The sequence below is a fragment of the Parus major genome, chromosome 3 (assembly GCF_001522545.3).
Source record: "Parus major isolate Abel chromosome 3, Parus_major1.1, whole genome shotgun sequence".
Lineage (NCBI taxonomy): Eukaryota > Metazoa > Chordata > Aves > Passeriformes > Paridae > Parus > Parus major.
The window spans coordinates 86,713,893-86,738,194 of NC_031770.1; the positions used below are offsets into that span (position 1 = coordinate 86,713,893).

Here is a 24,302-nt window from a genome sequence, read left to right on the forward strand (position 1 = left end):
TAAATTTAAATCAATTCATAAATAAATTTGATAAATGAAGAGTGTGATCTTGGAACACAGAAGAGTTTCACCACCAGAATTAAAGGTAGTCATTATTACAACTCAAAATCACACCCATAAGTCCTAGGCCATGAGGAAAACCTAAATTATAGACAAGTTTTCTTTAAGTTTTCCATACATGCTATTAATTTCAGTTGAATCCTGATGCAGATAAAACAAAGAATGAAAAGAAAAGCATTCCCATATATTTCAGTATTAAAAAAAAATTTGAGTGTTTTCCTAAGTGGAATTCTTCTTTTGGTTTCTGAGAAAAGTGAAGCATATTTTTATGTGAGATATGAAATTCATAGGTGTGGATACAGATATATCTTCATTTTTTATTCATTGTAAACTTTTATACCATGATGAAAAAAAATTACACCTAAATATATTCAACTTCTGCTTTTTTCTATTTTTACAGAAATTTATACAGGTATGGAGCCATAATAAATACATCTCTGTATTTATGAAGTGTGATCTTAATTTTAAAGTGTGTGATGTGGGTCTTTCTCATACTCTATTTCAGAACTGTTGCATGCTTTGCATTATCATATATAATTAAGAAAATGGATTTTTACTTGAAAAGTGCTAAGTATTGTTTTTCAACTATCTTTCCTCTAAAAAAAAACCCAAGTATATGATTTTCAATTAGTATGGATTTCAGAGAAAATGTCTTTTCACTGTTTATACACAGAATTTCAAAGTAATTCCTTTAATGAAAAATAGAATTTGGATTCCAAAGAAAAAAATGGTTTTGCTATAAATTTGAAGTTCAAGAAAATACTTGTTATGTTTTTAAACTATGATTATAATACTCAGCTTATTTTCAAGTAATATGAAAATACACATGCTTCAGATATTTTTTTTCTATTTCCTACCCACTTCCAGGGTACTTCTGGATTTTTATTTACTTTTACTAGTCTTTAATCATCTCAGTTTTTGATACTTTCTTTTCTTGTGTGCCATAGCAGATCAAGATAAGCAGGCAGTTTTTAAAATAATAGCAAGCTTAGAAGTAAATCTAATCTCAAAGTTTTGAACTTTAATAGACACAATTTTATTTTTAGCATTATTGCATTTAATATTTACAGTTGCAAGGAACTCAGATTTTAGGTATCTAAAATCTTGCTCATTAGTGTTGCTGGGATTTTATGGTAAGTCTATGACAGCCTTTGGGAGCAAGAGCTACTGAGCTGTGTGAAGGGGATGAAAACAAAACCACATATTTCTCTGAAGTGATCCAATAGCTTTTGAATTAAAATTGTTCTATCCACTCATTTCAAAAGGATTATCTTGGGAAAACAGTAAGTTGCATTATAGATTGGGGCAGGGATTGGGGGGTGGGAGGTCAGTTTTTACATAGCTGTATAGTGCCTTTGTATGCTGGGTTTTTTCCCATAACAAAATATGTTTTTATTTTTATTGTAAAGAATTCAGTTTACCTTATTTATCTTGGAAAAGAATAGTGATTCATTTCAATGTTAGAAGCGTCTTTAAGCTCTGTTGTTAAAAGATAAGTTAAAAAAGACTGAAACAAAGGTGTTGCAGTGATCACAAAATCACAGTGCTGGTGCTGCTACCTGCTTTCTAGTTCTTGAAAGTTCCTTGTCTCCATGAATGCATATTTAACACCACTACCAAACTACTTGTTATAATTTAGGAAACTTCTGTCCAAATTACACATTCACTTTTCTGGTAGATATTTTATTTTCACTATATTTTCATAATTGTACCATGACTCTGAAATGAGATGCATTTTGCAAGCCATACTTTTACAGCAAAAAGCTGAATTTGAAAACTGTTGTCAGATTTAATTCCTTAAAATGTTAATAGTAAATGTTTTAATTATTAGATTCTTCTCTTAAAGAATAACAATGCTGAAGCAATGTCACCTCTGCTTATAGGAGACTTCAGTACTACAGATCAAAATATTTCATGTATACATTTATGCTGAGCAAATAAAACCAACAACTATCAATAGTCTTACATCAAGAAATAGAAATTTATATCAGGCAATTTTTTTTCTATGTCATTTTTATAAATTAGGATTTTGACTTCTAGTAATAAAATTAATGTCCTTAAAAGGACAGTCTTTTTCAACAAAATAAAATATATTTTCAGTGTTCATGTGGTATTTAGAAATTCTACCCTAGAATCATTTTTTGCAAATACAGTAAAAAAGGAAACTCACTAATATCAGGAGTATGAAATTCCTAAACATGCAATATGCTTCTCTCTCCTAAATAAATAAATAAAAAAAAGTATTTTCCAAATAAATTATTCATTGTTTGATATATAGTATGCTAAAAGAGAAGCATATTATATGTTATTAATATATGTTTATTAGTAGATAAAGATGTATAATACTTAATGCAAGATACTGAGCAACTGTAAAGGAAATGTCCTTTAGTTAACTGTAATTTAATCATTTCTGCATATACTTTTCAGGTTTATTCAGGTTTATTCTCATAGAGAGGCCTTGAGTTGCCCATTAAAGACAATCTATTATTGCACTCAATAAGATGTAACCAATAATTAAACCAGCAAAAAGGTTGGTTAAATCTGTCTAAAGGAAATTAGCACAGTTGTAAAGATGAGCTGAACTTATTAATTAATTAATTAATTTCTCTGATGGATTGTTTCACATTTCATCTGTTGGAAATTCTCTTTTTTGTCATTTAACTATTTAATGAGCATTACCTTTTCACCGTTACTCTGACTTTAAAAATTGTGATATGTCAGGGAAAGAAGAAGGTTTAGAAACAGTTTTCCTGGCACAACGTTTCCTTCTGTCAACAATCACAGACATCTATTTTGTGCTAAACATGAAACTTCTCACTTAGTCTAAAAAGTTTCTTAAACAACAGGTTTCAAGTGAGAAGTTTCATGTTTAGTACAAAATAGATGCATTGAAATCAATCAGCTACAGTAAAACATTTGTACAGAGATATTTGTACAGAAATTCTTTAACAAATATCTGGAAGAGAAAGAAAATGCTGAAAACATAAAAACCTGTTTTCTGATTAAGCTACTTTTATTTTAAAAATTCAACATATAACCTGTTTACTGTTTGTTTTATCCTTAATCATACATCTTTTTTACAGCTTTGTAAAACAGCAGCAAATTAACTTGTTTTGCAAGTGTGCAACCACCACTGCCTACTAGTATCCAACCTACTACTATCAAATCTTAATCTTTGTGTGAATATGCATTTTTCAAAAAAAAAAAATCTACATTAACCAATTTTATTTTCTTGTTTTCTTGCCTCTCATATTGATTAGGATTAATAATTACTTAATAGAAATGCATTAAGATAATATCAACAGTTGTGATTCTCTGAGTAAGGGAACAGTTTTTTTACTTATTAATTCTCAACACTGATAGTTAAAATCAATTGATTCAGTGAGAAGGACTGAGTGGTATGGAATCTTATTATTTTATTATCTTTTTGTTTTACCAATCTTCCAGTTAGACTAGGAATAAAATCTTTTCCATTTCTGACAGTAGCAGAAGAAAAGATTTTTCATGCAACGATATGCAATGAAAGCTGGGTAGGAGGAAAAAGACATTGACTATCTAAAGAGTGCTGAATATTGTTTGAAATAAGGCACTAAAAATATTATAATATTAATAGAAACTAACTTCATTTCATGTGGTTTAGCCTCATTTTGTAAACTACCTTATGGCCATATTTTAATTTACCATTCTTTATAAATGTCAGGTTAATTCTTTTTCGTTGTGCTATTTAACTTTATTATAGTTAGAATTAAAGTAACAATTCGTTTTCCCTAATTACTTAAAAAAGGGGAAAAATCTGTTTTGTTGTCATGAAACAGTTTTGGTGTAATTTCAAATCTACACAAATTTCACTGTAATTCACCCTGGGGAGCTACCCTGAGCAAGATTCATGTTCTTGTTTGCAGAACACCATGGGAGAAAGGGGAGTGAGCACCTCGCCATGCATCCTGGTTTAGTTTCCATGCTGCCAGGGGAAGGACCTGGCAAATAAGAGTAGGCTACACAGGATCAGTGATTACAAAATGAAAAACAAAGTTTTTCTTAGGCTCCCAGAAGGGAGAATGCCTGATATCCACAGCAGCAGGATGGGAACAGAAGATCAGGGTAGGTAGAGGATACACTCAGGCATGGGGACAGAGACTCCACAGCTGTGATAGCTGGAAGAGGGTTCCTTCTGATTACTTGGATGAGAGGTTTTATCTGGAAGGGCAAGTAAGCTGTCTGAGTCTGACACATACACCCTCATCAACACCACTAAAATAAAGCCATGGTTGACAGCAGATAAGACACTTCTCTGAGGAAGAGTAGTACCTGGTGGCCACACCTGGTCTCTGAGGAGTTTTATTTGCATGCCAGAGATCTCAATGTGAGAAAGAGATTACCAGAGTTTGGCTTGCTGCTTGTCCATGATGGCACCGATGACAATGCCAACAGAGACCCAGAGCACATCAGGGGTTATAACATATAGGGGATTCCAACAGCAGGGGCAAAAACTATGGGGACCCAGATAGAATTTTCCCAGAGCTTGCTGGTAGGAAGAGAAGCATCCTGGTGGTTAACATCTGATTAATGTCACAAGCAAGTCTTCATTGATAGATCACTCAAGTAGATCAGACAGAGTGGAACGGCAACCATTTAAAGAAATATTGTGGTGGATGTCTTCTACAGATAGCATGATCAAGAAAAGTTTATGCAATCAGCTTTAGGAAACTGGGAAAAAATACTTGGGAGCATTAGTTCTCCTTGGGATTTTAGTACATTGACTTTTGCTGGAAGGACAGCATGGAAAGGCACAAATAATTAGTCATGCTGGAAAAAATTTTAAGCAATTCTGGGGCGAGAAAACTAAGGGAGATATTTATCTGTATTCTCTATTTGTGAATAAGCAAGAGGAAGTTTGGGATGTAGAGGTAGAAAACAACTGGTGATAAAGGCAGTGAGATGATAGACTTCATAATCTTCAGAGAAATGAAAAATTCAAGTAGCACAATAATGATTCTAAACTTCAGTGAGCTGGTTTTCATTCTCTCAGAAATCTGTTTGGCAAGCTCCTATTAGAGATTGCACTGAAGGGAAAAAGGATTTGTCTTGAGCCCACTGATTTATCTTGAAAGACTCTTTCCTCAAAGCACAGTTCTTTCCAGTGTACAAGAACTCAGGCAGGTGTGGCTGAAAAACACATAAATGAGCTCCTGAATGAGTGTGAAGAGAAAAGGAAGTGCACAGAAGGTAGATGCAAAGGTAAAGCTGCCTCTCCAGGTAAAGAAAATTAAGTACTGCATTACTGAATCATCTGACAGTTCCATTGAGGATTGTGAGCCATGTGTTAAGCTTATTTGTGTTATTTCACTTTAGAAATCAGCAGGGTTTTCACTCATGTCAAGCTGTTGTGATATAAATATGGAAACTTCAGGGCAAAATCTCAATGAGCCATATGGCTTCTTTTGCTGTGCAATTTCATGAATTCCAGATCTGAGAGTGCCGGCTGTCTTTAGCAGGATCATCCCGCATAAGAGAGATCATAAGCATAAAGACAGGGAACAACTTGTGCTGTTTTTTCCTCTTTTTTCAGCATCATTACTGGGGTCAAAGGGTTGTTGGATTTTTTTTCATCTCACTTCTGTTCCTACTTGTTGTTCTTGTTATTAAAAGCATTTAGAATTCAGCTATTAGATGACTGTCTTAAATTAAGCAGCCGGCTCACCTACAATTCTGCTAGGATTTTGGACAGAGTTTGTTTCATCATTATGAAGGCTCCTGGAAACAGGTGTGGCCTGTGGGGGGTCTGCACTGACACAGGGCAAAAGTATGAGGGTCACAGAAGAGCTGTCATGGGCTAAACATAGTTTTCATTCCCCATCACCCCATGCTATTCATGGGTGAGGAGGAGGTAGAGGAGTCTGAAGTGAAGGAGGGAGGTTGAGTCTGGAAAGAAAAGAGGAGTGTAGAAAGGTGTTTTTAGCTTTGTGATTGTTTTTTACTCTCTTATGCTATTTTTAATTGGTAGTTAATTCAATCAGTTTTCCTCAAGCTGTTTCTATTTTGTCCATGGCAATAATTTGTAAATTATGCCCCTATCTTTATCATGGTTTGCAAGGTTTTCTCTCTTTATTTTTTTCACCTGCCTGTTGAGGGGGAGTGAGAGAGTGGCTGGATGGGGATCTGTCAGCTACCAAGATCAGCCCAATGTATGGGTGGATTATATCTTCCACAGATATAATTCTACCCAGGTGTTTTGTCTTGTGGTGTCACACTGCCCGTCACTGGGGTAAGGTTACAGCCTGTCTGAGGAGCAGAGAAGTTGTTGGGACAGGGAGAAACTGCTGCAGAAAGGAATGGCTGGGCAGCCATAGCTGGGGCAAGGGCACTGCTGGAGTGTGCAGGAGGCCTGGAGTACAACAAACCCTGGGAAGCCCCACCAGAAATCTGTAGCATAGACACAACTTCAGTAGTTATGGAAAGGCTTCTAAGGGATTCAGAGGGGCTTGTGTACAGTTTGTTACAGCCCTGAGAGTCCCTGAGCGCTGTCTGAAAGTAAGCCTGAAGGAACAGACTTACTTCCAGCAATAGTGAGTGAAAAAGGCAGCCAGATTGATAAACACAAACCCATTTGATCTCAGTTGTCTCTGCTACCCTTATTTCCATTATCAGTACTGGAGAACATGAAACAGTTTTGTTTATGTCCTAACAAATTAAGACTAATTTTATAGAGCCTTTAAATCTCTTTTAATCTAATTATTGTAAATTAAATATTTAGATGAGGGCATCTCTGACCCTAGATCCACACCATCCACAACAAGAGCCACAATCACACAGTACCTTGTATAGCCCAGATAAATGTACATAATCTTCTATACAAGACTGTTAGTAAGGATAGAGTACGATGGGACCCTGCAATATTTTTTATTGTATGGAACTTTTATAAATAATGGAAGCATTCACTCATGATTAAATAAGAACATATTTTCAGTAAAATAATTTGTATTCAGTCACGGATTGTAAGCAGAACAATTACGAAGTTACATGTATTTAATTCATGTTCAATAATATGGGTTAATGTATGAACAATTCACATGGTAGTTGTGACAACAGATTATCAAGATAAAATAGCAGAGGACTTCAATCAAAATTCATTAATAATTTTTAAATAGATCCTAAAAATTGCATTTTTGAGCCATTTAAAACACAAGGATAAAAAGAGAAAAGACGGGATATATACCATTCTATTGAAATCTGTGAGATAGCTATTAAGATTTTAAAAGGTATTGTACCATATGAAGTAATATAAACAAAATATAAATTATCTTTTCTTTCTTTTTTTTTTTTAATTATACCAAGCAAATAGATTTTTCTGCATGTTAATATACATATATGTACCTCTGAGACCCTCCTACTCAATTTTAACCAGGGTTATAAAGAAAATAAAGCTCCTAATAGGCAGCAGCTGCAGGGATATATTCATTAGTTTAACACTGACAGCTTTGCCGTTTTCTTTTTCAGGTTTGAACTGTGAGTTTAGGCCTTGTGAGGCCAGCAATCCCTGTGAGAATGGAGCTGTGTGCATAGAAGAAATGAATTTGGACGTTTTTCCCCTTGGATTCCACTGCCAGTGTGTGAAGGGCTTTGCGGGTCCACGCTGTGAGATCAATGTCAATGAGTGCAGCTCTAACCCTTGCCTCCATGGATACTGCTATGACAGTGAGTTCAGTCTGGTTACTCACTTTAATGTAGAGTAGTCTTTCTCTTGAAGCGTCTGTAGCTGCTGAGCTGCTCTGGGGAGAACAGTGGATAATTTACTGAAATTTAGCTTGTCTGAAGCCTCACAACCTGTACCAGAAGGATTATTGTTGCCAAAATGCCTCAACTCCTGGCACTGGGGTTTTTGTATCCAGGGGGTCAGAACTGTAACTAATGAGAAATTTAAATGAGATTTGTGCTGTCTCCTTTGATACCTACGTTAACCAAAAACATCTTACATTGTGCACATCATGAGAGAATATTCAGGTGCTGAAAAAGAGCTCATGGAGCAGTTAGGCATTACATGTCATAATTCTAAGGATTTAAGAAATTCTGTTTTGTTTCAAACTGTTGTAAAAGGCATACCTGTTTATCTTCTGCATATAACTGTCTTACTCTTTGATTGCAAGATGTACTTAAAGGTTTTAGAAGCAACTTGATTGCCTTACTATATTCTGTCTGCACTGGCAGGCAAAGCTTAGTAGCAATCTAAGTATGGAGCACTACCTTGAAAGTTTTATAGGGCTCTTACCATCTATCAGAAATTTTCCATACTTGTTTAAAAAAAAAAAAAGAAAAAAAGTAGAAGCAGTAATTTTCAGAGGCTCTTAAAATGCTGACCGGAAAGCTGAAAAACATCTGAAGGTCATGTAGTTAGCCCTGCATGAAGCTAGACTTTAACAGTGCTAGAACAGATCAGTCAGGGATTTTTCTAGCTGAGTTTTGAAAGCCTTCAAAGAGGGACAGAAATTTCACAAACTGTTTGGGACGGCGCATTCCACCAATTAAATACTCTGGCAATGCTCATACTCTTCCAATCCCATCCAAATCTCCTGAGCTGTAGCTTCTGGCCATTGCCTCACAGTACCTCCTAGCACTACTAAGGGATTTCAGTTCTTTCATTTGTGCAACTATCCTTGAAGTTATTGTTAAATAGCCCTCTCACTATGTACACTTCCCTGAAGGTCTAATACAAACTAAGCCTGGTTGACTCAACTTTTCCTCATTTCCACACTTAAGCATGGAGTAACCATGTTTGTCTTCTTCTGCATCTCTCCTGCTTCCTCACATCTTTTTTCAAAAAAGAATAATAATTTAAGAACTTCCATGAAATGCTTTTTTTTTTTAGAAAAATTTGCAGAAGATCTAATCAGATTACTAGTTTCAGATGAGATATTAAAGAGCTGAGCCCAAATTACTAAATACATCTTTATCTAAAACTCTCCTATTTAAAATCAAAATCAAAATAATTTGCAATAAAATATCTTAAAAAGTCTGTCTTTCCTTTTCTGGGAATAAGGTGAGTGACTTCATCTTCTATCTAGCAAAGACTATTTGCTATTACATTTACTGATGTTTTCTACGTGGTCTACATTTGTTTAGAGATATTCTTGAACTGGAATTCAGATAAGCTGTATTAAAGTTCCTCATGCTGACAAAATGCCAATTTTTCGAGGAACAGCTTGTCTTTGTGGTGCCTCTGGCTTGAGATTTATCATGAGGACATTTGAGTTCCTCTACACTATGTGCACTGGCTGCAGAAAACTGGAATCCTGAGGAAGCTGGGAAGCTTTTAGCATATGAATATTGCTGCTGTGCTGAAGGACTTAAAGCATTTAATGAGTACAGTAACAGCTGTGTGTACAGACACGATGATAGAATAGATTCTATGGTAAATCTCAGCGATAATGAAGAATCCAGGGACCCCTTTGAGGTTAAGACAAATGCAGGCCTTCAAGAAGTGTGATTACTGCTGTCAAGATCTCCATATACGGACAGAGCACTCTAAAGATTCCTCTCCATTTGGATCACTAATGATGAAAAAGAGACGGGATTCTTATGATTATCTTGATAAAAAATGCATCATAGAAAAATTCAACTTAAGTAAGTTTTCCCTTAATACAGTGGTATAATATGAGGCATTCCTTACGACAATAACAACAGTAAAAACAACCAACAAACCAAACATTGCTTAGCTGCCATATCTCATTTAGATATTATATTAAAAATAGAATCTTATGTATTTTGTGATTGTTTTGAGACGCAAAATTACTCATTACTTATAACATCACTTATTAACTCATTGATTTATAAATCATGAATCAAAATAGTTCCATTGTTTAACTAAAATGCAGTACATGAATCTGCTTTAATATTTAAAAGATACTTTGAGACCACATTTAATTTATTTCAATTTTTTTAACATGTCCATACCATTTAAGTAAAGCTGGATTTAATCTTTTCCAGATAGTGTTCATAACTGGAACTTAGTAAATTTAATACATCCAGGTTTTTTTGATTCTTAGTACTAAAGTACTATTTATGTTGCAGTTGTGGATGGCTTCTATTGTTTGTGCAACCCAGGATATGCAGGATTGAAATGTGACCAAGACATTGATGACTGCATAGTCAATGCCTGTGAACACAATTCTACATGTGTTGATCTACATCTGGTTAGTAGCAATTTTTTTTAAAAATTAAAATGATTGTTAAGTTTTCATTCTAAATTCTAAAGCAATATTTTTCTGGGTTCTAAACCTCCTCTTGATCCATACATCCACATATCAAGGGCTTTACAGTAATGTTTTCCAGACACTTGAATTTTTGTTTATTTGTAATTTTATAGTCAGTGGGAAAGAGGAATTTTTTTATCATTTAAAAGTAGTTACTGGGTCAATACAGTTATACAGGGAATTCAAAAGGCACAGAAATTTTCTACCAGGTGTGTTTATGACCTCATTATAAGTGACAGGAATACTCATTTACACCAATTGGACTGGCTTCAAAGGTTCTTACAAAATATCTTACCCAAGAAAGCTGATTTACTTCAAGTACTTCAGCATTTATTTTCAAAATTTCTCAGACATATAAGACAGAGTTTCACATTGTGCAAACTTCAACTCCAGGGGTGGTCCATGTTCTCTGTCACTCCTTCCAGGATTCTGTCAAGAAGCAATTTGTTTTCATTGTACTCAACAGAGACTAAGACCATACAGTATGAATATTTTCCTTAAGAAATATTCAGGCTGTCAGAGAAATTATCAGTTAAAAAAAAAAACCCTGGAAGAAAGGTCAGCCTTTTCTTTCTTATTCTAGTTTCTACCAGCACATTTGTGAGAATACTAAACTGTCAAATGTAGAATTCAAATTATATTATGAAGACTAAATATCGGTGTCTATTGTATGAAATAAATGTCTAAGCAACAAGCAAAGATCACTGAGGATGTAGGCAGCACAATCCACAATTCAGCTGCCCACAATTTTAATCTCTATTTTGGGTGAACTGAACAGCCCTGTAGGTAACACTGACTGCTGCATTATTGATGAAGATCTTTTCAGTTTCAGAAATCCTGAAGTGTGTGAGAGGTGTGGGTTTTGGGGGTTTTCCTTGATTGGTTTCTTTGGTTGATTTGCTTTTTATTTGTGGTTGGTTGGTTGTTTTTTGTCTTGCTTGTTTGTCTTAGTACATGCATAAAGAAATTGCTTTTTTTTTTTCCTGACAAATCCTGAGGATAACCTGCAATTGTGACTATTTCCTAAACTTGAACCAAACTTAGCTGCTTCAAAAAAATTTCCTCGAATTCCCTCATTTCCAGACCTTTTTCTTTTTTTCCCAGTTAGAACGCTTTATGTTTTGCACAATACTTTGTTTTTTGTTTTTTTTTAACATTTTGAGAACACCTTGGACAAAATCAAATGCTTGATATGGAGACCACAGTTTGTGACACTATTGTTATTGTCTTTGGATGCAATTGTAAATGTGTATTTTTTTACCATTAGGCTGAAATTACTATTTCAAAATCTCATACTGGACACATATTGCAATCTTAAAGTCAGGTTAGAGAGCATTCTACAAAATACATTTTATGCCTCCAAAGCATGTGCTGTCTTACTCTCTAGCAGATTGTGTTGCATATGTTGACATTACAGGTACTATTCCTAACTGCAGCAGATCCTTTAATTCAGACTGACAAAACGGAGTTTTATATGCAGTTTGAAGAACATTGTCCCCAAAAAATAAGGTATCTGAAATGTAGAAAAATACAGATTTTTAATAAAGTGATTATATTTTTTCCCCTTGAGAATTTTGACTATGCTTCACCAAATGAGTTCCAGTATTGAACCAGGAAAGTTTAATAATTTGAGCAAAAATTAACACAACAAAGAATAGTAGCTTACTGAAATTTCAAACAGTTTTAATTTTTTCTTCACAAGTCTTTCATACCTTTTTCTTTGATTTGTGTTCATTTTTGTTCTGTAGTTCCTATATATTTCTCACCTCGTTTGTCACAGACCTATGCAATTTTGTGTAAAATTGGACACAGCACAGCAAATCAGTGAGAGACAGAAAACTCACTGTTTCTTTGAAAGCATGACATTCAAAACATCTATGTGGATAACAGTATCAACAGAAAATAAATGGTGTAGAAACTTAATGGCAAGCCGTCATATTCGACTCTGTGTTGATCCCTTTCAGGCTTTTCCAAATTGTTCACCTATGTTGTCAACATTACAACAATCATTTATGTGAAAGGGCTGATGTTGGCTAATACACAGATTAAAAATCTTCAGTATTTTTTTCATTACAGGATTGTTCTTTGGCATTTTTAAGAGCAAAACAATTTTGCTGTCAAACTCCCCCCGCAAACAGAATGGGTTCTTCTAAGTGGATAAGTTATTTTGAAAATAAATTGGGAATTTCTCATATCATTTTGCTTTAGTAATAATAATTAATTTCTATTCAATACTTACATTTATCCATCTCTATTCTTCTCCAGAGTATATTTACTTAAACTAACATTTATTATATATGTTTCTGAAATAACATGTGGATCATGTTATTATGAAATATTATGAAATAATATTTCATATTATGAAATATTTCATAATTTCATATTATGAAATATTCATGTCGATCATCTTCTAAGTTGAATCTAGAAAGGGACCTAAAAGACTTGTTCTCTAAGTGATTGCATTATTCAGTTTATGTGTGACCATATTATTTCACATACTGTGTTCTTCTTATTGTATTCATTATTAAAGAGAACCAAACTTTTTCCAAATCGTATTATCATATTTATACATCGAGATTCCTCAGTGATCAACACAAAGAGGATTAATGAATTAACATATATTCATAAAAATGGAAGAAAACACATTCCTTCTTCTTCAGCCGCAGCAGCTGTAAAATAACAGATAATGAGTTAGCAATCCCCTAGAAAATTAATTTTTAACAATTCAAACTCTCTTCATCCTCCTCTAAAAGGTAAAAAAAATAGAGGATAGGAAGCAACTGAAGCATAATAAAGGAAGATTTAAAAACAGATGGACATCTCAGGAGTTTCATAATTTCTGCATCAAAAACCATTTTCTTCCAAAGATATATTACAGCAGCCTTATTATACAAGTCAAAGACCAAAAATCTGAATGTGAGAAGGACTTCCAATATATTCTCTAATTGTAACATACACTTCCCAGACTTTACCTTGGCCCTCCAGACAGGGCGTGGATTTAAACAACCGGACTGTGAGATAGTTAATTATATAATTATTTTAATTTACTTTAATTATAATATTAATCATAGAATAATTTACATTGAAAAAGATATTCAAGTTCATTGACTTCAACTGAAAGCCTAAGGCTGCCAAGTTCATCACTCAACCATGTCCCCGAACACCGCACACACACACCTACTAAATACCTTGAAGGATGGTGACTGAATCACTTTAGGCAGCCCCTTCTGATGCTTGACACCATTTTAATGAAAATATTTTTCCTAATATCTAGTCTAATCCTCCTGTGGTGGGAGATCAGGATAGGTGAAATACAAAGTTTAATCACACAACTAGATCAGCATAAGGGGATCCTGATTTCCTACTGCATCTGAAAATTCCAGTTCTCCAAGGGTTATATACCAGTGGGTTATTATATGACAGCACAAACCACTGTCAGTCATATTAGACCCTCTGGTGGCTCAGGAATAGTTAATTAACTACCCTTATGCTAATAAAAGCTTCATTCTGCATTCTGCAGTCCAGCAGCTCAAATACCTTTGCTGCATTTTCTCAAGGTGAGAGTGAATTACCAATGTCAGAATGACACTTTCAATATGTATCCTTCATCTTTGGTGTTGGTACTGTGTATAGCATAGAGCCTTAAATTTAAATAGCAATGTTGTCTTAACAATGCATCAGAAAGAAGAGGCACAAGAAATTACACTAGTGAGAGGTTGATCCAGCTGCCACCTAAGGACCACACAGCCACATACTCTGTCCTCTCTATGGGATGGTGAAGACAATAGAAAAGGGAAAACAGAAGAAAACTAGTGGGTTGAGATGATTTAACAAGCAAAGAGGAGTAATAAAGAATAAAATAAATCATGTGATTCAAAGGCAGTCACTCACATCTTCCATGGGTATACTGTTGTCCAGCCAGCATTTGAATAATGGCTACCTAGTCGGGTTTCACCAGACTAATTTGCAAATTCTTCCTTAAAAATTAAAATAATTAATTCAAAGTATTTTTGGGGACCATACAAAAGTTATGTTGTCCCTAATGATTTATAAGATCTTACAAGATAAGATCATGTATGTAGTCTATATAACATAAAACATTACTTTGGAGTATTTGTATTAAAAAAAAAAAGTAATAGTAGCTTCGCAATAGCTCTTTAGGTTTTGCTTGTGCTGTTATGTATGTCAAATTATAATGCAAATCCTGTCACTTTAGTGTATGTGGATATCCATGCGGAAAATTATAATAGATGTTTCCTTCAGAGCTTTATTCCTGGAAGTTATTATTTCTCTGTACTTACCAGATAATAAGTAAAAAAAAAAAAGTAAAAAAAATAAAAATATATAAACTATAAGTAAAGTTATTGTTGTATGATAATGCTTGTATTGCAGTCCCATGTCCTTCTTGCGATTAACTCTCTATCCTTACTTGATTTAAAAGGCAATTATTTCCCTTTCAATAAAATTTAATGTTATGGAAATGAGCACTGCAATAAAATAAAGGACAATAATGCCAATTTGAACTAGAAGAAGAAATATTTTCTTGCTTGGATTCTGTTTGTAAAGTGGTAAGGGGAACAAAAGTACTTACAACAAGGTGAATAATGCCATTCAAGTCTTTTAGGAACTTATATTTTGGATTGTATGGAATGCTTATGTGAAGGATTGAGAGACGACTACTAAATTATTTTTTATAACAAAAACTAACCTAAAACAATTTCCTAAACTGGTACTGTATGCTTAAGTTCCTCATAAAACAGAGTTTTCTGTACTTTATTCTTAATAGAGAAAATAAAAAGAATGATCTCTAAAGCCTATAACTTATTTTAAAACATTGAGAAGATCTCAAGGTGGTTCAGGAGGATCATCTTCCTAAGTGATGAGTGCAGGTGGTCTGACACTTGGAAGGAAATAAAAGGCTAGATAGGTCTGCATCAATGAAGTTTCTAGATTTCTGTGGGAGTGGAAGTTCTCTAAGTTTTAAATAAAGCAAACAAGCACTGCCACTGAAGTTGGTCTGAAACCTCAACTAAAAGTCAGACCACATACCATGAATGGCATCCAGTGTACATAGCAAATGACAAGTTCTTAATGGCTCCCAGGTCAAATAAATTCAAGTTGCCTTCTATGTGACTTAAACTTATGTATTGGCCTCATTGGGAGTATCCATCTGGTGAAACTGTGCTGTAAGTTTAATATTGCCAATTAAACATCCTAGAAAAGAGCTATACAGCAGCTGCAGTTGTAGTTATTTAGATAACTAGAAACTGCAACAGTACTTCTGCAAAGTTTTGCTGCTAATACAACTCACTGTGTTGCCCTGAAGATTTGTCTTGACATCCCTGAAATATTTCATCATCCACTTATATTTAGCCAAAAAAAAAAAAATGTCTTCATAGTCGTCCAATAAAAGACTTTTTAATATCTGTTGAAATATCTCCCTCCTTTGCCTTGTAATATAGTGAATATAACAGTAAAAAACTGAAAACTCAGTCATTATTGGGTGTACTCCTTTATGCTGTAATAAGTCCAGTTGAGTCAAAGACATTGGAATACACAAAATTAACTGTTGATTTACTGACTTAGTCAATAATGTCCTTGGTATTGATCTGTGATATTATACATTTCTTGGATATAGTGATTATGATATCTTATACCTTATTCATCTAATTGAAAGTTGATTTTGGCAAACAAGTATCATATTTCTATTAATTTGTTTTATTTATGACATTATTTTAACATGTTTTAATTTGATTTTTTTGAAAGAAGGTGCAGACATATATAAATTTTTTAGCTTCAACCAACAATGTCATTAAGTACCGCAGAAGTGAAAGCTTTCTATTTTCTTTTTCATAAACTGAGCTCTAAATACTCAACAGAATGAATAAAACTGTCACAAAGTGGATGAAATGGAGATTAAGAGGAAGTTAAAGACTGGCTTTCCAACGAGACTTGTGAACAGAAGGCAAATCAATGTGGTAAAGATGCAGGAAGGTAGTCCCAGATGGTGTGCTTTAAGTTTTGCCCGCAGTGAGAAGGCTGGACAGACAAAATCAGTGACAGCAGGGAAAGAAGTGAAGAACTTCACAACATAAGGAAGAAGCTGGAGAATCATGGCCTAATTGTGGAAAGCATAACCCTAAATTTGATTTGTGCACTATATGAAGACTAACATTATTTTTGAGGTGGGAAGAGTTTGTACCTTTGAGGGCATTAAAAGACTGGCAGTGGTATTACAGAGACTTGGAACTACAAAAATACCACTGATTTATAAAGAGGGGAATTCTAAAAAAGGACATTTAGCTGCAGAGAAATACATAATGGCATGTACTTAGCAGACTTATAGAGCAGAAGGTCATGGAAAGGCATGGGTCCACAAGGACATTATTCTGAAATAAGTTAAATGGTGAAATTCTTAGGTGCTCAGTCACTCTCTGAAAGCTTCCCACTTATATGGCCTTGCCACACAATACACAATAATTAGCTGGAAGAATTAATTAAATATGGAATAAATTTTCCACATAGCAGGAAGGGTGTTTTCTTTTGCTTAAAGTATATGAAATAGTTTTTCACCTGACTGTTTTTCCAGAGAAAGTGTGAATGTTACTCCCACTCCATCAGTTATGAATTACACTATGGTGTCTCTTTCACAACAAAATAAGTTCTGCAGGAATAAAGAACAGTCTTGTATTTCTGTTTTTATTAAAAAAAAAAATTCACATAAAATGTGTGCAACTGACAAATTATGTATTAATGTTTGCTGTCCAAAGACTAGGAGGTCATTTTCTAGTTTCATTAGGTTTCTCTAGCTGCAAACCTCTTCAGGCTTGGGAAAATTATGTAACACTTGGAAAGGAAAATAGCCCAGAGAAAGATTTGTTATCCTATTTCTTTTAGTTATTTTAGAGTTCTCCAATCTGTCCTCCTTTAGATTTTAATATTCTGTTCCAAGGATTCTGAATAAAAACTTTTTACTGTCAGTGTGATGAGTCACAGGAACAGGTTGCTCAGAGAAGTTATGGATGCCCCATCCCTGGAAGCAACTTGATCTCGTGGAAGGTGACCCTGCCCAGGGTTCATATCTTGCAGTATTGTTTGTTTATTTGTTTGTTTGTTTGTTCATTATCATTTGACCCTTATCCTATTTTGCTTATTACAATGGAAAAGAGAGAGCTGAAGAACACCCATGACAATTTACCAGGTCTTGTACTACTAGGCACTGAGTTACTTGTTGTAAGAGCCAGTTGTTCTTACTTCTGTTACTTAGCTATGCTCTTTCAGAGAAAAAAAAATAAAACCAAAATTATATATTTATATATAATATATATATAAATATATTTATTTTATTTTATATATATATTTTAACATAAAATTCTGAAATATCCTGAGGTATTTCCCAGAAAAAGTAACTTTCATGATTATTCTAATAGCTTATCCTTTTACAGGAGAATTGACTCTGAAAGCACTGGAATTCATTTAGCACATTTAATTCATTTAGTGAGTAATCATATGAATTGATTTCTACAAGTCTGTTATGGAATTGTGAAAATGCAAGATTATGCCAGATGTGGGTTTGACTGAAATCTAAACTCTTGACCAAAATTTCCTTTCAGAATAATCATGACAGCCTTTGATTGTTTCCTCATTACTCTCCCGCATTACCCAAGTCCTGCCTTCAAACATGTTTTGTAAGGGCTATTGAAGCCCTATGCAGGGACACACTTGCACATACACCCATCAGAACTCGGGGTTAACCAGCTTTCTGAAGTAGCAATTGCATATGCATTTGCTTCTTTGAGACATGATGCCAAGGCTTTAAAAATAGTTAGGCATCTTCATCACCTTTCAGATCCGTTATAAAAAAGGGAAGCCTATTTAGAGTTCTCAACTAACATTTTTAATAATTTTTGAATTTTTTATTATAAGGCAAAGACTTGATACATTGCATAAATGCATTACTGTGTTTGTTTCTGTACAGCTTTAATACCAGCCAGCACCCCCTGAATGTCTCAATAAAATGTATTTCCATCCAGATTAATTCTGCTCTAGTCAGACACTGTATCTCTCATATTTCAATCTAGTACTCTTCTTGAGGTTAATATGTATAAAATATGTTTCTGTTTATAGGCAAAGCAGATTATTTGAAGCAAAAGCTTTACCACTTCTATTGTAGACTCACTTTCTTAACAAATATCTACAATGTAGTCTGAAGTATAAATACCCCTACAATTTCCCTGGGAAAAATTCTGAATTTCATGTTTGGTTTTCACTCATTCATACATGATCAGTGGAACCATTCAGTGTCTGGAGAATAAGAATGATTGAAATTCAGAGGTGACACAAAATAAGTCTTTTCATTCCACTTACGGTTTGTCCTTTTTTTTTTTTTTTTTTCCTAATTGAAGAAATGCCAATTAATGCAATGATTTTTATTCACGAATTGTTAGACATTCCGTAATGGGAAAAATAAAAAAGCAAGCAACCAACCAAACCCAAAAACAAACCAAGAAAAAAGTAGAAGAGAATTCCATCACAACTCCCCCTGAGGTGAAATCAAGAAGCTACAAAACATGAAAAGACTTTATGAATTTTGTTGTCTTTCTTTTTGCTTAATGAATATGCAGAACAAGTTCACTGTTCTTGTAGCAGATGAGGGGTTGGAGTTATGCCAAAAAAGTGTCCAAAGCAGCTGAGCCTGAAGCACTCAACAGCACAACAAAGAACAGCAGGTGTCAGTACAGGGGAGCTCCATGCTGAGGATGAAGGCCCCCATCTGCCAATACTACCTGTTCTCTAAGTAGGATTTCTACTTTCCAAGGGCTTGGATTTGGGATGCTGTGGTGTGACTAACAAGGCTTGTCCAGCCCTGGGACTATCATCTCTTGCTGCCCTTCCATGTAGGTACTAATGATATGTCCAGTGCAGTCCTGGAGCACACCACAGGTGGCTCCATGTCTCCAGGAGCAGGAAAACAACATGGATTCTCCAATATTTTTCTCTACAATCTTGACAATGAGAGGAAGTGCTTGAGAAAGCGTGGGTAAATCCTGTTGGTCCATAACTGCTTACGTAATTGGTATTGATAAGAGTTTCATCTTTCAGGACCATGAGACCCTCTCATAGGATTGAGGCTAGGAAGATGTGGGACTGACTTCATCAGAAGGCACAGAAGTATCTTTGACAACAGATTGGTCAACCAAAATCAAGTGAAGAAGTGATAGACTCAGTTGTCAAGCAAAGGGTGCAAATGATAAACACGTTAGGACTGCAGAGGGCCCACTTCTTTCTATACAGAAAAATAAAGAGGTGCCAAGAGGACAGTCATGGAGAAAACTATCACACTTTTTCTGAGAAATTAGTCTGACTATGTGCCCATCTGAGGTTCCAGTACATTAACCCCTGCAGCGCCCCAGAAAATAAAGACAGAGCCAGACTTTTCTCAGTCCACAGTGGTCCCCAGTCAAAGAGGCATAGGCCACAAAATGAAATACTGCTGGTCCATTCAAATGTAAAGAAATATTTTAACTGTAACGATAACTCTGAAATAGGTTGTCTGGAAGTGAAGTATCCATCCTTGGATTTATCGAAAACCCAATTGGATGAACAGCCTGTTATCTTTGACCCTGATGTAAACAGGGCAGGCGGAACTAGACAATCCCCCGAGGTCCCTTCAAGTATCTACTTATGTATGATTTTCCAATACAGAAACTTGATTTATGCATCTCATCAAAACACCTACAGTTTGATATATACTTTTCACTACAGTGATATAAATCTTTATGGGAATGGTTTAGAGATATATAAAAAAACCAAAAATAGAGTCCTAGAATTGCATTGCAGAAATATTATACATTGAGAATTGATAAAAAGGTTGTTCATACTTGTTGAAATCAGTTAGGTGGAGAAAATTATGTCAGCAGAAAATATCTCCATGAGAAAATGCAGCAGTAGTTTATTTAACGACTTGAGCACAAATGAGTATACTAGGATAGGAAGCTGAGGTTCTCTTGATACAATATTAGAGTAAAAACACTTAAGACTGAGTTGTGTGAGGATAAAATCAGACTTTTAGTTACTAGTGCCTAGATTATACATGACTTTAGGTCACTTTTCTATGTTTTTCTTACTTAAAAAAATGGTCTGTAAATAGATCTGTTAATTTAGTTATGTACATACTTCACTGAAAGTGTGAAGTAGCCAAAGTGGGGACATTCTGTGTAAACATAGTATGTGTTGATCAGAGCACAAAGCATCAGAAATCCAAACCCATTTCAGATTCCAAAACTCAAAAAGTAAAAATCTGTCTTTTTCACTCATATTTTGTAGCATACTTGAATTAAGGGTAATGCTACGTTAGCAAGCAACACAGATAACCCCAGAGTAAAAAAATGGGTGCTGAAACCCGTCTGTAAACTATATCCTTGTTTGGAGGGAGGAGCTTGCTATTTTTTGGATTTATGGAGAGCATTAGGTGGACACATTTTCTGTTTCAGTTTGTCCCAAAAATGAGTGGATTTGAATGCACTGAGACCACTGTATGGCAAAGCACAATTAAGTGAGTATGACTGAGAAATTCATGTCCAAGGCTTAGTCCTTGGGCAAACGAAAACACTAATGAGTCTGAACCATGACAACAAGAAGCATATGAACACATGGTTTTAAATTGCTTTGGCCAATAGATTCATAAAGAACAAGTCTTGTGAAACAGCAGTTTGTGATCTCAGTATGGACAACAGCTTGGAAATCTCTGGCTTTAAGTCTGTCCCTCATTAGTCAGCTGAGATACTCAAATTAAGTGTAAATGTACTGATTGCCTATAAATGTTGTCCATATGTTTGTCTGGTTTTGTGCCCACTAGAAAATCAGTGATCCATTTAACAGAGCCAGACAAAACGTGCCAAGTGATTGAGAGAGTTTAACTCTTACTGGTCCATAACAGAGCATGTCATACCACTTCAATGAAACCCAGCATTTGTGCTTTGAAAAATCTATGCATATTGTCCCACCCCTAAAAGACGCCAGAAACTAAATTTAGTCTGTTCTTACTGACAATCTGCCTGTTGGCAGAGATATACTATTGAACTGAACTGAACTATGAAGGAACCAGCTAGTTGTTAGCACTGCACTGACAGATACCATAGAAAGTACCATACCATTTTCTCTGAGAGGTGAGTGCCTAGACGCTTTAGGTAGCTTCACTGCATGATCAGCTGGACTTACATCTCAGTGTAACATCTGTCTTGATGTAGTTTTGTTAGTGATAGGAAACACAGGCCTAGTAAGGAGTTATCTTAAGTTCCTTCATTCTGAGTACTACAGACAAAGATATTTTGTTTCTTGATATGTACTCCTTGAGGTGTGTTCAGGAACCTTGCTCAAATGCAATCACTGAGATACAGAAACAGGGAAGAAAAAAGAAAGAAGGAAAAGGACCACTGGTGGAGGATTGCAAAAGTTTTCAACTTGTCTGTCTTCTTTCAGTTTATGAGTGCATAGGCTATATCTGAAATGTGCTTTGAAACAAGTATCTGCACTTTACAGATTTTGTAGAACAATTTTAGGATCTGCAAAACTGTTAGCAATTTAGATTAGTATTATAAGATTACTTTTGATTTTAATGTTTGCAGACTCTAATAAATTATATGCAGTATTTTTAAAAATGAACTCAGAAATATCAAACTTCTTAAAATTAGCTTAGTTCTAAAATACAAATATAGTGTAAAAGACTGAGTTTCAAATATTGAGCTGACTTGGGGGAGTAGGGGTTGGGTTTTTTGTTTGTTTGTTTGTTTAGTTAGTTTTGATTTTATTTTGGGGTGTTTTTGTCTTTTGTTAGGAGAAACAATGTCATATTTTGTACAGCAGGGAAAAACACAATACACTTTTTGATTTATTCTGTTGCCACTTGCTGCTTAGTTATTCATCTGGGATGACTGTCACTAAATGATTTCTGAATAAGTCCAAAACTGAAAAGCATCTGCAAGCAGAAGTCCCAGTGCTATAGAGAACAAAAATGCACATTCTGCATGTGCACCCACAGGGGAAAGACACAAAAGGCATATCAAAGAGTCTGGCATTTCCATTTTATTACCTAGGCAGCATTCCCAGTCTCCTCTGGCTGTGGACATATGCTTTTTAGTCATGTTGTGATAGTTGTTTCATGCTTGAGGAAGGAACAATAATTGAGACACTGTTTTTTGCATGCTTTAAGTATGTCAACTTCATTAATAACTGTAATTATGAACAGTAGGCCAAGTACACCTTTTCACAATACCTGTTACCATGTAGACACTCAGACCTTTCCCCTCAGCTTTCATTATGTACACCTGCAACTTCCAAGTACCCAGCTTTATATTATTTCTGTTGTTTTTGGCTGTATTCCCGGTTTGTTTTCCTACCTTCCAGGCTGTGAGTTTTTCTCCACTAAACCTTTGTCAATTAAAAAATCTATACTATTTCAATTAGTACCTGCATGCCTTTCATTAAGAGAGATTAAAAAAATTTTATGTTTGTTCTGTGTAACGCTGGATTGTAACTGACCAAAGGGAGAGAAAGGAACTGTGCAAAAGAAAAATGATTTTTTAATGGGATCTTTTAGCAATAAAAACATCCCTTAGCCAAAAAAAAAAAAAAAGAGAGATTGGAGAGAAACTGTTATGCTAATCACAGCTTTCAGCATTATGAAGAATGAATCAAAAAGTGTTCCAAAACCACGACCAGTTTAGGAGGAGTTTCTGGAGTCTCCATGCCCAACAGCTTTGCATGATAGAAATTTAGGCTAAATTTGGGTTTAGACAAAAGTTCAAATAAATGCATATCAGGAAAAAAATATTCAGATATTTATTTTAAAACTGGGTGACTAATACACAATTGTTGCTTGATATAATTCTAGCTAGTTTTGATCCAGTTGAAGTGTACTGAATGTCATGGATGCTAAGAAAACCCAGATTTTTACAGTCTTAGGTTTTTCTCCCCTGTCTTTACTGAATATATCTCCTCCTTACAATAGTTGTCCAATTTTTTTATTTTTTTTTTAATTGGCCCAATTATTTCATTGCTACTGTCAGATGTATAATTTTCTCTTATGATGCAGTTGATTCTCAGTCCCAACATTTCCTTCAGTTTATAAACTGTCAGATAATCAGAACACACATCAAACATAGCCTTTATTTAACAAGGGTGTATCAGAATATCTTTGTTATCTCTTTTTGTCTCTCACCAGTAGGTGAGAGAAAAATGCACTGCATGGCTTAGACTTAATTTCTGTGTCAAGGTTTAACCCCAGACAGCAACTAAGCACCAGAGAGCTGCTTGCTCACTCCACATCCTGGGGAGGTGAGGGAGAGAAATGGAGGGCTAAAAGTAAGAATACTTGGGGGCTGAGAAAAGTTTAATGATTGAAATGAAATCACTAGAGAGACAGAGAGATATTAAATCCAAGGAAGACAAGTGGTGCAAATGAAACCGATTGCTCAGCACCAACCACCTGATGCCCTGCCTGTTCCCAAGCAGTAGACCCCTGGCCACTTTTTCACCAATTTTATATGCTGTGCACGGCATTGCAGCTGCCCTGTGGTCAGTCAGGGTCAGCTGTGTCCTCTCACAGCCTTCTGCCCCCCCAGCCTACTCAGTAGCAGGAGAGCATGAGAAGCTGAAAAGTTCTTGACTTAATGTCAACCCTGCTCAGCAGCAACTAGAACATCAGTGAGTCATCCACATTATTCTCATCCTAAATCCAAAACACAGCACTGTACCAGCTACTAGGAAGAAAATTACCTCTATCCCATCCAAAACTAGGACAATTAGGAAACATCGTTCTCCAGAAATGTGAAAGTCACAGCAATGCTTACGTGGTTATAGCTGAGAAATTGTATATTGGGAATGTCTCCAGGCCATGGTTAGAATCATGGAATCAGCTACGGTAGAAAACACCTCCAGGCTCAAGTCCAACTGTTAATCCAGCAGTGCCAAGTCCTCTACTAAACCATGTCCTTC

The 24,302-nt window shown here is 35.1% G+C and overlaps 1 protein-coding gene across 1 annotated transcript in view; it reads left to right on the top strand.

Moving 5' to 3' along the window:
- Positions 1-24,302, top strand: part of EYS (eyes shut homolog) — a 706,806-nt gene that overhangs the window by 218,767 nt on the left and 463,737 nt on the right. Inside the window, exons 18-19 of the mRNA XM_015621104.2 lie at positions 7,558-7,755; positions 10,126-10,247. Coding sequence (XP_015476590.1) covers positions 7,558-7,755; positions 10,126-10,247 — 320 coding nt within the window. The remainder of the gene's footprint in view (positions 1-7,557; positions 7,756-10,125; positions 10,248-24,302) is intronic.